We start from the raw sequence: 14,098 nt of genomic DNA on the forward strand, positions 1-14,098 counted from the left end.
AAAGATGGGACAATTTGAACATCAAATGACCATAACAGTAAACTTCTACATAACTTGATTTCTTCAGTGATAAACGTGCACGCGTGCATGCACACCCACCCACCCACACACACACACAAATGAAAACAACAGGAGGAGGAGATCTAGAGATGAAAAGAGACTGAAGAGATGTATCAAATATAATGCATAGACTTTGGTTCCTAAATCAAACGAGCTTTTAAAAAATTACAGGGCTTCCCTGGTGGCGCAGTGGTTGAGAATCTGCCTGCCAATGCAGGGCACACGGGTTCGAGCCCTGGTCTGGGAAGATCCCACATGGCGCAGAGCGGCTAGGCCCGTGAGCCACAATTGCTGAGCTTGCGCGTCTGGAGCCTGTGCTCTGCAGCAAGAGAGGCCCGCGCACCGCGATGAAGAGTGGCCCCCGCTTGCCACAACTAGAGAAAGCCCTCGCACAGAAACGAAGACCCAACACAGCCATAAATAAATAAATAAATAAATAAATAATGTTAGCTGTTAAAAAAAAAAAAAAAAATTACAATACAGGGACTTCCCTGGTGGCGCAGTGGTTAAGAATCCACCTGCCAATGCAGGGGACATGGGTTCAAGCCCTGGTCTGGGAAGATCCCACATACCGTGGAGCAACTACATCCGGGCGCCACAACTACTGAGCCTGCGTGCCACAACTACTGAAGCCCGCACACCTAGAGCCCATGCTCCACAACAAGAGAAGCCACTGCAATGAGGAGCCTGAACACCAAAACGAAGAGTAGCCCCCGCTCGCAGCAACTAGACCGCGCGCAGCAACGAAGACCTAACGCAGCCAAAAATAAATAAATAAATAATTACAATACAATCAGAGAAATGTGAATATGACAGGGTATTTGATGACATTAGGAATTACCGTTATTTTTCTCATATAGTAAGGATATTTCAAGTATGCTTACTATTATATGCTTAATAAGATTCCTCATCTTTTAAGGATATGCATTATTTACAGAAAAAATGACCTCTCTGCGATTTACTTCAAAATAATCCAGTGAAGAAGAGGTAATGAATACATGAGGCTCATTATACTATTCTACTTTTGAATATGCTTAAAAGTTTCTATAATCAAATTTTTTTTAAAAAACCCAGGGGCATGGGAGGAACAACAGCTGCATAATCTAGTAACTAGGGGTCTCTTCTGGTTCTAGTTTTCTGTGATTTGGAATAAAGGTACCAACTGTTATTACCTGTACTAACTAGGACATTTTATGGTGAAATTAAATAAAGAATGGTGTCCAAACTAATAATCCAGCTGATTTTATAAGATTTAGTTTATCTCAAAATTAACATAGTAAAAATAGAATCCTAAGCCTATAGTCTAGTTTTTCTTTTTTCAAACTGCAAGTATCAATCCACTAGTGGGTTATGAAATCACCTTAGAAGATAAAAAAAAAAGCACTTTTTAGTAACTAGATGGAATGGATTGGAATGGAAAGAAAAGGAAAGCAAAGCAAAAGGATAGAATGGTAAACAGTACACTGCTTATGATACATGTATTACTTCATGAAATTTCAGTTTTTTACATATATATGTATATTAGGTGGCAATGTAAAATCTATTTCTTACTTTGAACATAAGACATACTTGTGCTGTATTTTACTCAATATAACAGTACTAAGAAGAGGAACAGACTTAATAAAACAGTATTTAAAAGACCACTGGAGTGTTCAGTATTTTAAGTTGTTTTATACCTTACCTGTTTAAAACTAGTGTCCTCCTGTCTGTAGCTACTCATTTTTGCCATTTCAAATGTTTCATAAGTCCATTTTGCAGATATCCAGAGAAGGAAAATCATAATCTCTGAAGGTAATAGTTATAATGTGAAATAGCTCTAATAATTCTGGTATCGTGAGAATGACACAGAGTAAAGCCCCCAATTCAGAATGCAACCTTTTGGTAAAAATAAAGAAGTACAGGGTTCTTCTAAATTCCCTTAGCTTTCTCTTATCAATAACTATTAAACTTCCCTCTGAACTGGATTATCTACATTTTTCTTTTGTTAGGCATCACAGACAGGGTAAAGTTTAAAATTATCTGATGTGAGCTGGGCAAAAAAGGGGGAAAGAATTCTGTGAGTATTTACTGTTATAGTACAGTTTAATTTACCATTATAAGTAGTAAGTTTGTCTGTCTTTCTATTTCGGTGAGTCCTGATGATTTATGGTCAACTTGCTAGACACTTGTTTGCATATCTTCTTTGCCTTTCATTTGCAGGTTTATTTGTATGGTTTACTTGCAGGTTTATTTGTATGGTTTTCATTTGTAGGTTTATTTGTATGGCCAGAGTATAAAATCCCTCTTTTCCTTACTGAACTTCATTTTATTTCTAGCTTTTAAATCATAATCTAAGTTCTAAAATACAATTTACTATTATACTTTTTATTTAGTTCATATGAAAATACAATGAGCAAAATATTCAAGTACTATCAAGTTTACAATAAAAACATTAAAGATCAATGACCACAGAAGCAAAATGTAGAAAGCTTTTGGCCATATGCCCTGGATCTTTCACTGGATTATTTAGAGTAACTTTATTGTTCAGCAAAAAAAAAAAAAAAAGTATCAGTTGTAGTAGAGCCTGTAAATGCATCCCCATAAATTTATTATACTCGTTAATCTTCATAATGATTTCAGTAGCCATTTTAATGTGCTCCAATGAATCTGGTCTTGTTGACAAAGGCTGTAACTCTCTCATCCATGAGTTGGCTTTTTTTACCTAAAGCACTACATATGTCATTTTATGTAAATTATGTAAATTAACTAATTTTCCTAAAGCTTTTTTAATTCCCTCGAAAAACTACAATGAATGAATTATGGGAGAAATTAATGTAATGAGGCAGTCCATCTGTTATTGTTGGTTGACTGTTTTCATACTTGCTGTTAGCCAAAAGGCTGAGAATGAATTCGATTTTGCTTTTATATTCTTTTCCTTTTTTCTTGTTACTTAAGCAGTCAAAATCTTTGAAGTAACCATTCTTAAAACTTCTTAAGTATACAACTTAGAATATTACGTTCTATATTTCACAGATTTACTCTGAATAATCTTTGGCAAATTACTAAAACTTTCTAAAAAAATAATTTACCTCTCTCATTCATTGTGAGGATTAAGTAAAGAAATAATAAAGCATTTACTGATGTGCTAGAAGCACTCAATGACATTATAAAATACTGCTCTCAAAGGGAAAATTTTTTAATATTTAATTCAACAAATATATTCGGGCAAAAAATGTTGGTAAGATTAAATTAATAAAACTTTACGGAGGCAAGTTCATGCCACACACTGCTGTAAGGACAACATTAACAAATTGAATCTTCCCAACAACCTTATGAGGTAACTACCATTATTAAACCAATTTTAGAGATAATGAAAGTAAGCCCAGACACTTGTTCAAAGTACACAATAGGAAAGTGTAGGAGCAAATTTTGTCCCTTGACAGTCTGACTCCACAGCCCTCACTTTTAACCACCTAACTTTAACACTATTAAGTGATATCTTAGTGGATAGTATCCAAAAAAAATGAGTTTCTCCAGTTCTCTGTTTACTGAATCGATGAAGCTTACATCTCTAAAAGCAAGTTTCTAACCACAACTAAAAATTTTAATCATATTTTTTCATGAAAAGAATCAAGAGCATTCAGGGACTTCCCTGGTGACACAGTGGTTAAGAACCGCCTGCCAATGCAGGGGACACAGGTTCGAGCCCTCGTCCGGGAAGATCCCACATGCCGCAGAGCAACTAAGCCCGTGCGCCACAACTACTGAGCCTGTGCTCTAGAGCCCGCGAGCCACAACTACTGAGCCCGAGTGCCACAACTACTGAAGCCCGCACGCCTAGAACCCGTGCTCCACAACAAGAGAAGCCACCGCAATGAGAAGCCCGCGCACCACAACCAAGAGTAGCTCCCGCTCGCCGCAACTAGAGAAAGCCCATGCACAGCAACGAAGACCCAATGCAGCCAAAAATGAAAAATAAAAATAAATTTACTAAAAAAAAAAAAAAGAATCAAGAGCATTTATAAAATTTGAAGATTAGAAAAAGGAAAAAAGAAATTGCTCAGAAACCTCCCATCTTAACACAACCACTGTGAATTTTGGTGACAAATCACCTAAAGTATTTACACAATTGTAAACAAACAGCACATATATTTTCCCCCTACTTTTTCACTTTGCATTTTATATAGGAAATGTTCACTATTACATAGTTTTCAGAAATATTTTCATAATATATAATTCCATACTATGTAGTCTAAAGGCACTAGTATAGCTTATTCAACCACACTCTAATGGACATTTGGGTTTTCCCCAATATTTTTAACTACTTAAAAACACTGTGACACACATATTTATAAATAAAACTTCTTCCCACAAGACCATGTCCTTATTATAGTAGGAATTCCATGAGTGACTCTACCCCATGTATGAACATTGGTCAAGATCCCAACAAACTCCATTCTAAAAGGACTGTAACAGTACATTGTCAGAGGCCATGTAGATAGAACATTAAAATCACTGAGTATTATTTTTAAGAGATATTGCCAATCTGATAAGTTACAATTATATTTTGACATGCATCCTTTGATACTTATGAAGTTGAATAATTTTCCATATATTTGTTTACTGAGTTTTACCTTTTACACCCTTTGCCAGATACCAATTATTTTTTATTATTTGGGACAAATATTTGCCTTAAGTCCTTTCACAATAAAATCTGATATATGCATTACAGGCTTCCCCAATAAATTACAGAAAGGCACAGGATATAATTTACCCGTTTTTAAAAATTGACTCAGGACAATCACTTACTATATCAAGTACTGAGATTCAATCTTTATTTGATACACATTTTTCTGTTACAAAATTTTTTTCCAGGTAAAGGGAGGTTTCAATTGATACTTTAAAATACTTAAGATTCAAAGTATTTTTTAATATACTACTTAATAGTATTAGCTAATGAATAAGTAATAAAATGATAATTTCCCATATCTCTAAAATCTTCAATAATTATAAGGTTAGACCTAGAATTCTGTGAGATAAAATAAGGATTACAGTAATTTCAATGAGGAGAACTGAATGCCACATTTAGGAAAAACATGTAACTAAAAAAAAAAAAAAAATCACTGAACTACTCTGTTTTGAACCTTGATTTAAGTGTGGCTTCATAGTTAAGGGCTGTGATTATCTTAAGAGAGTAGAGTCAATTAAACTAAAGCTCTCCACAAATTTTTACACTCTGTGGGAAGCATACTAAGTTATTCCTATCAGCAGTAGAATGAAAGACTCTCCATTGCACGCTCCCACTCAACTTTCAGAGGCAGGAGTCACAGCAACCTCAAACCTCTGGATGGTTTACTGGGTTTCTAACCAATTGACCAATGACCCTTCCCCTTGTAAAGAGAACAGACCCATCCAGGTCCAGGTCAACAACTCACTAATGCTGGATTCTCTCCCAGAAAACATTCAACCTATAGGGCCAAAGGTGTGGCTCAGGTTGTACTGCTTCCTCAACATTTCTGAAAGATTTTCTTTTTACATACATTTGTATATTTTATTTCATATATATATTTATTTATTTTACTTACCTTTATTTATATTTTTATGTATTTATTTATATTCCAATACATATCATTTTGGCCAGTAAACATCTGTTAGATGAATGGGTACTGCTGAATTAGCAGTAGGTCCAGAATAACTGAGGTGGTTATAAACCATGGAATGTTGTGGCCCCTTATTTTCTGAAGTAGCTTATAAACTACAGAATGATCTGGCCGCAAATTCTGTGAGACATGCCTTAATATTATCTGTGATAGTTTTATCAATAGACTACCAACAGACAATTATTAATGAGCAACCCAAACTCAAAAACATGACAAGTACTTAAGGTGAAGTAATTATTAAGAAAAAAATATATGTGTCACTAAATTTACTATTCACTGCTTCTAAACACATATTTATTTAATAAAGTACTTACTTCCACAATCATCTATAATATCGATAGTAGCAAATGGCAAATCTACCAGAGAATCCACTGTGTTGGCTTCAAATTCTTCTGACATTTCCCTTTTTCTTGACACATTTTCACACTCATTGGAATTTATTCCTCCTTTAACATCACAAAAAGAAAAGTATATTATTTTATTTATTTTAACTCATATCCTAAGCTAAAATAACTCAACTAACTGAACTCAATATAAATTAACATCTGTTAAGAAATGCTAAAACTGGTATTCAAATGTATTGTACAGCTATTTATATAAATATTTATACCATATTCTACATTTTTAAAAATGCATTTTTATGTTAAACAGCTTTAATAATTTTCTGAAGCACAGTACTCAACTCAGGGTTAAATGAAGTTGAATTAATCAACAAGCCTCAAGATCCTTTATAGCTGCATTTTCTTAATTCTAAAACTACAGTTTTTCACATACCTTTTGAAAACAAGCCAACAAGGTTTTGACAGTCTTTTTCATGTTTATTTTTTAACAATATCACTTATCTGTTCTCATCTGTACAAGTTCTGACTTTTACTTTTTTCTTCATAAAGACTTTTAAATTTTTTTCTCTCCATTATTATATTAACATTGGAAACTCAAACATTAAAAATACATAGCTCTAAATACACTTTTCTAGAAATTTAATGGTTAAAAAGCAAAAAGATCTTACAGTTTCCCGACAGCTCTCCCATGGATACATATTAATATTAGAGCCACATTTCACATTTGGTCCTTGTTTTGTTTTGTTTTGTTTTGTTTTTATGGGTGGAACAATCATATGCGTTGGGAGGAGGTTAAGGGAAAGAGGCTGTCCAAATTGATAGAGTCAATTGCTAAATTTATCAGTAGGTGGTCTCCCCAGTACTATTATTCTCCATGCTTTTATTGACAAACACAAATGTTCTTTGAACTAGAACTGAACAAAATCCTGGGATACTTATATAATTTCTACTCTATATATTGAGTAAAGATTAATTTACCACTAACAATATTAAAGAAGTCATTTATTTCATTCTGCTGTAATCCTCTATTTTCATATATCAGGCCTTAAAAAAACACACTCCATTGAATATGGCTTCAATATACAAGATAATAAATATTCTGATAGGTCATAGTTAACATAAACCAAAAACAACTAAATTTTTATTGCAATTTGGGTAATCTCTAATATTACTTACACACACACCTATTTTCTAGATAAAAGCAAAAAATGACAATAAAACCTTTTTGTTGCTGGTTTTTGTATATCAGCTAATCATGTTCAATACCAAAACCAAAAAAATTAATAGTATACTCTTAATAATGCTACTTATTTATATTACAGTTCAAACCTTATTGAGTATGAGTGCCTGGAACGCAGGTATTCAACAAATGTTAGTTTACTCTGAATCTAATCAAACAGCTATTTGGAACATGTGAGAACAAGTAAATGTTTCCTTTCTATGTTTACACTTGCAGTGAAAAATACAAATGCAGCTTATATTTAAACAAAAGTTTCAATAGATCAACACATATCTTTATATTTTGGGGCACATGCAGCTATGCAGAAAATATCATCACTGACCATGTAGCTTACACTTAAAAGCTAGCAACAAAGAGTATTTGTGCAGTTACAAGTGCACAAAGCTGAATGAAAATCTGGACAAAATGAAATAAACCCAACTTTCCTTTTTTTCTATTTTACTCTTAATCTAAGAACTTAGTAATAGATTCTAAGGATCTAATGTACAGCATGGTGACTAGAGTTAATAATACTGCATTGTATACTTGAAATTTGCTAAGAGAGTAGATCTTAAGCATTTTCACCAAAAAAAAAAAAAAGTGAAGTGTGGATGTGTTAATTAACTTGATTGTGGCAATCATCTCACAATGTGTACTTATATCAAATCATCACGCTGTACACTTTAAATATATACAGTCTTATTTGCCAATTGTACCTCAATAAAGCTGGGGAGGGGAGAAATTAGTGATATTAAATTGGCCCATTTAACAGTGACATCTCAATACTAGCTCCAAAGTGCCACTTGGAAATATACTGGATTCTTGGCAATATGTGGAATGGGGAAGGAAGGCTGAATTCTATGCTCACATTTTGAAGGCAAGATGAAGAATTAAATAACATGATGAATTAAATTTAGTCATTTTTTAAATGAAAAATGTTCTTGAAACAATTTAATCTTAACCAATTAATCAACAACAGTTAGAGAACAAGTACTATGTGGATCACTCTGGCTATACCAAAAGGACAATCGAGCAGTGACAATGGTGATAATAGTGGTGTTTGGGTAACATGCAAGGCAAGCTGGCTACTATAAAAGAAAGGGTTTGGGACTAGAAATCAGGAGACAGGGACCTCCCTGGTGGTCTACTGGTTAAGACTCCGTGCCCCCAATGCAGGGGGCCCAGGTTCAATCCCGTATGCCACAACTATAGGTCCCGTGTGCTGCAACTAAAGATCCCGGATGCCTCAACTAAAGATCCCGCACGCGGCAACGAAGATCTCCCGTGCCGCAACTAAGACCCAGCACAACCAAATAAATAAATAAATATTTTTTAAAAAAATCAGGAGACAGATATTCTAGTATTGGACCTGCCACTCACTTGTGATCCTGGGCAAGTCGTGTGAATTCTCTAGGCCCTAGTAGTTATCTCATCTATTAGATGACAAGGTTGTCCTAGTTGAGAAATTCTAAAGCTTGGTCGTACATTAGAATCACTTGAAGAGCTTTTTTTAAATGATCAACATCTGGGTCTCACCCCAGGCCACCTAAATCAGAATCTCTGGAAACGAGGCCAGCCTCTTGTACTTTTTTAAAGCCTCGCAGGGTGACTCTAACGTGCAATGAAGTTTGAAAACCACTGCTCCCTCTTCACTTATTCCATACCTTGATTCTATGCCAGACTAAGAAATGATGTTAACAGTTGAGAACAATCAACGTAAAAGGAAAAACTCTGACTAATCGTCTACTGGCAGGGAAAACTTTCCTGAGGACCAGCTCAGGGCTGAGTGAGGTAATCCAATCTCCTTCCACGTACATTCACAGCATGAATACATCATGTTATAGGTGTCCACTTACATGTCTTCTCCATCAGACTCTAAGCTCAAGTGACCAGATAATTTACGGCCCAAACCAGGGCTCCTTTGAAAAGTGAAAGGGGGAACTTTTCAAATTACACCCCTATCCATCTGTATGGTTGCCCTACTCTAAGTTCCTTAAGTGCTATGTCTTATCCTCCTTTGATTCCTCAATGCCTAGCACAGTGTCCAACTCACAGGAGGTGCTCAATACACTTGTAGTGAACGACAAAGGTAAGTACCCATTTGGGAGTGGTTAATAAATTACTCAAGCTCCATGGCCACACAGCTATCTCAGTGCTCCTAAAAATAATTCCTGGTGTTTAATGGCATCCTTAGCACATCACAGATTCATTTTCACAGGGTAAATGATATTCTATTTGACATAAAAATAAAAATTGAAGTATAACATGACTTGCTCAACATCATTCCCCATCTTGTTAAATAAAGTACATGTAAACTCTTGAAGCTTGGGATTAACATACACACACTACTATATATAAAATAGATAACCAACAAGGACCTACTGTATAGCACAAGGAACTCTACTCAATATTCTGTAATAACCTATAAGGGTGAAGAACCTGAAAAAGAATGAATATATGTATATGTATAACTGAATCATTTTGCTGCACACCTGAAACTAACACAACATTGTAAATCAACTATATGCCAATAAAATCTTTTCTAAAAGATTTTTTTAAAATTTTTTAAATAAATAAATTAAATTAACTCTTGAGTGCAATGGTATGTCAAAATTAACAAGCATCTAGAACTTGAAATACAAACTTTGTTCTATTAAATTACAGAATAGTTGAAAACCTTTCTGTAGATATGAATTAACTCAGAAAAAAGAGAATACCACTTTCAAGTAACTCTTGAAAGAACTGCTGGCCATTCTATAGAACAATGTTTCTCAGCAGGGCTCATATCTGGAAGCCTTCCTCCAGTTCTCTAAGCTCTAGTGTTTGGGCAAAGGCTGGCAGACCTGAATTAAACACAGCCATCATAACTACACTTTCTTTTACAGAAGTGCAAATATTTTGCTTTGGGAAAACTGCCTTAAAATAATCAACATTTAAATAAAGCATTTAAACTATAAATTCACCATTTTAAGTACTTAAAATCTGGTCTAACTACAGTTAAAATAAAATTCTATCTTTTGTACAAATCCAAATAAAAGTAACACTGCTAAGTGCATTAATACTATAAAGACAGGTGAAACTGGTTTACTACTACTAGTAGTAACAACAACAGCTAACATTTGAGCACGTTTCTATGCCAGGCACAGCTGGAAGCACTTTACAGACAGTAACTCATTTAACCATGCTATCAGGGAGTACTCTTATTATACTCATTTTACACCCTAGCTGATTAAGTAACCTGCCTCAGGTTACAGCTAGTAGGTTTTGGGGCTAGAATTTGAATCCAGTTACTCAACGGCCAAAACCCGCCCTATCCAGCAACAGGCACTGCTGGGAAGTTCACATATGCAGTTTATAGCACTGTAAACTGAGGCAATCCTTTTAGAAAGCAATCAGGAGCCATGAAAATTTTCTTCTTACCCCAACAGATACCAGATACATATCTGCGAGTCTATCATACTTGCTAAAATAGATTCACCTCAGCTCTGTTTAAACAAAAAAGAAAAAGTTTAACAACTTAAATGCCTAATAATAGGGAAATGGTTAAACAAAGGATACTCACTATAATAACAACTAAGAATAATGGCTAGGAAGACTACAACAGCTGAAAAAAGTTCGTAACAAATACAGGATTCCCTGCTATCTGAAAGCAGAGGCTTCCTATGAAAACTTTTGTAAGACGAAATGATGTCAAGTGAAGAAGCAATTCTCTTTGGTTGAAAAATCCTTTTAGGATTTCTTTTGATTAGTGAAAACAGGTGCTAATGCAGGTCTTTCGTAAATGTAAAAGCAAAGTGCCATAATGTGAACTTTTGAAAAGCAGGGGATACCTGTACTGACCTTTTGAAAAGTAGATATAAGACTACTTACGTGGGCTTCCCTGGTGGCGCAGTGGTTGAGAGTCTGCCTGCCAATGCATGGGACACGGGTTCGAGCCCTGGTCTGGGAGGATCCCACAGGCCGCGGAGCAACTGGGCCCGTGAGCCACAACTACTGAGCCTGCGCATCTGGAGCCTGTGCTCCGCAACAAGAGAGGCCGCGATAGTGAGAGGCCCGCGCACCGCGATGAAGAGTGGCCCCTGCTTGCCGCAACTGGACAAAGCCCTCGCACAGAAACGAAGACCCAACACAGCCAAAAATAAATCAATAAAATAAAGAATTATTAAAAAAAGAGGACTTGTTTAAAAAAAAAAAGACTACTTACGCACTTGTGTTGTTTACAATTATACAGGAAAAGGCTGACATAGCTGCACTCAATATATTTCTGCTATTCAAATGTTTTAAACAGAAATAATATTACTTTTACAAGAAAACAATGCACACATTTAAAATATAAAACCATACATGAAGTATACACTGATATTCAAATATATGTGCACTTCAGCAAATGCCTTCATCAAAGACAGACCAATAGAAGAAAAAAAGGATAGTCTGCCCTTTGTCACACAATATGTAAGCTTCCTATGTGGATAACCAAGTACAACTTTACTGAGCAAGATTCTCTTTTATTCACTCTACTAGGTATATTCCCCAAGAACCAGTAGAAAGGGTCAATCCCATCATCCATGTCAGTCCTCGCCTGGCTACTAAAAATAGAAACATCTTACAGCTGGAGAAATGTTGAGAGCTGTCAACAAGTCACCTGACCTCCATGCTTTGGTTTCCACATTATTAAAAAAGAAACTAAAGTATAACCCAAATTACTAGAGAGTAATGGACAAAATAAGTTAATAATATCTGAAAAGGAATATAAGAAGACAGTAAACTCCACAAACATCTTAAAAGTACGCCATCAGCATCCTCAGTTGCAAGGCCAGACACTAAAGGAGCTGGGGTGTGAATCCTTTCTCTTTGACACTGACAATCCCCTACAGGTCCCCCTTTATAAATGCATCTCAAAAACTCCCGCCCTCAGCATCCACCTACAAGGTCTTCATCATTTCATTCCCTCAACAACTGTAAACATATTTACACTAGTTAACGGCTATTGCATAACATTTTAACATTTTCATGCTTTTTGTATCTTTTTATGAGTTTATATTACAAAAATCTCACTCTAATCGGCTTGTTGGTCCCTTTCACCAAAAGTCCAACCCCTAACTCGCTCTACCCACAAAGTTCAGTCCACAGCAAATGCCGACCTAAACTGGAAATCAATTCTGGGCCCTAGTGCAGATGTGGCGCCAGTTTAAAGAGGTCATTTCCACACCTAGAATAAAATCCTGGAAGGAAACCCCAAGTGTAGTGGTTCAGGTCTTTGACTGTGATAAAGTATAAAAACTGAGCTTTTTCCAGATTTGCCGACCACACAATAACACCGTCGGAGGGTGTGTGAAGGCATGAACTTTCTAAAAGGTCATAAGATCTTCGGGAAAGAAAAGTGAAACTTAGCGTGGGTTCACACCCCCCGGCCTCCGGTCGCACCAGCAGTGCGTGCACTAACGAAAACGCTTGCTTACAAGCAGCACTGATCACACCCCGGTTGCACTGGGCTCCTCGCGGCTACAGAGTCCCTCGCTGAGCGGGGAGAGGAGCCCCCGAGCTGAGCAGGCGTGGGGTCGCGCTCCAAGCGCTAGGGGCGCAGTGGGGCGGCGAGGCTGGGCCCTCCCCGAGGCCGAGCGCCGAGCGGGGCCCACGCTCCCGGCCTCCGGTCACCCTACCCGGCCCGCTCGGCTGCCCGGGCTCACCGGCTCCGGTGCGCTCCATAGTGCTGGCGTGGGCCGGCGGCGGGTCTCTGCGGGCGGCGGCTTGGCGCTGCGACCTGGGGCTAGCCGGGAGGGGCGTGCGGAGGCGGAGGCCGGGGCGGGGCAGGGGATCGGCGGGCGGGGCGCGGAGGCGGGGCGCGGAGGCGGGGCGGGGGCCGGGGCTGGCGGCTGGGGCTCGGGCCGCGGCGACCAGGCCTGCGGAGGCGCCGAGCCCCCAGAGCCGCAGTCCCCGCAGAAGATGCATGCCCATGCCGGGAGCCCGGAACGAGCGGAAGGGGCCGACCCGATGCGGCCGCGGTACCGGATTCCGGCGAGCGACGCGGGTCCGGCGCGGGGAGGGCGGGTGGCTCCTGTCTGCGCTGCGACGCTCCGCCCCCTCCCCGCCCCCGCTCCCAGCCGAGGCCCCCTGCAGCCTTTGGCGGCGCTCAGCTGTCTCCAGTGGCGCGGCCTTCACCATCCAACCAAGTTTGGAGGGGTGAGATTGGGCCCGGGCTGAAAGTGTTCCCCGATCCGGGGGTCTCTTGAGGATCCATGTGTTTAGTTTTAAAAAGGGCTTTCAAAACACAGAGTTGTGATTAAAAAATATTTGGGAAGAGTGAGATGTATAGGAAGGAGACCTTGTCCATCTGTATAATTCGATAATTTACTTTGCTTTAAAGAAAAAAAATAACCCAAATTGTGGCGATACCTCAAAGTTTTAACAATGGTTTCACGCCTAGAAATTAAATGGAAAGCAGCTACTGGTGTTTGTAGGGTAAAGCACTAATATGAGTAAAATGGGAGAAAAAACAATTTAGTTAATTAACAAAAAGAAAAACTTTTGAGTTTGGATCAGAATTGTACTGTAGTTTTCTTTTAAGTGCAAAGAAACCATGCAGTAAGAAAACGAGGTACATCGCTCAACAAATTAATGTACCCTATTTTGCAAATGATAACACTTATCTTGAATACATCCCAGAATGGAGATGGAAGCAAGGACCTCACTCAGCCAGAATAGTTGACGTCAAAACCATACACAAGAAGTCATAAAGCTTGTTACCTTAAAATAATTCTAGCAAGTTGGGTATCTGGTTTGCACACCCATACCAATTGTGGGCTGATTGGAGAGGGACAACAGATTCCTCTAAAATCTAC

At 37.9% G+C, this 14,098-nt stretch overlaps 1 protein-coding gene across 12 annotated transcripts in view; it reads right to left on the bottom strand.

The window, feature by feature from the left end:
* Positions 1-13,311, bottom strand: part of AKAP7 (A-kinase anchoring protein 7) — a 148,682-nt gene extending 135,371 nt beyond the window's left edge. For 9 of the 12 annotated variants that reach the window (XR_011074919.1, XR_011074922.1, XR_011074920.1 and 6 more), the window contains exons 1-2: positions 12,947-13,214; positions 6,014-6,145 (exon numbers count right to left, since the gene is read on the bottom strand). Coding sequence is in view for 5 of the 12 variants with exons in the window: in XM_068550921.1 (XP_068407022.1) it covers positions 6,014-6,145; positions 12,947-13,214 (400 nt within the window). In the remaining 7 variants the exon portion in view is untranslated. Of the gene's footprint in view, positions 1-6,013; positions 6,146-11,129; positions 11,203-12,718; positions 12,758-12,946; positions 13,215-13,265 lie in introns of those variants that run through there. The other 3 variants (XR_011074925.1, XR_011074924.1, XR_011074923.1) reach the window with 3 other exon arrangements.
* Between the last annotated feature and the right edge of the window lie 787 nt (positions 13,312-14,098).

This window comes from Eschrichtius robustus, chromosome 9, assembly GCF_028021215.1.
Source record: "Eschrichtius robustus isolate mEscRob2 chromosome 9, mEscRob2.pri, whole genome shotgun sequence".
In the NCBI taxonomy this organism is placed as follows: Eukaryota; Metazoa; Chordata; class Mammalia; order Artiodactyla; family Eschrichtiidae; genus Eschrichtius; species Eschrichtius robustus.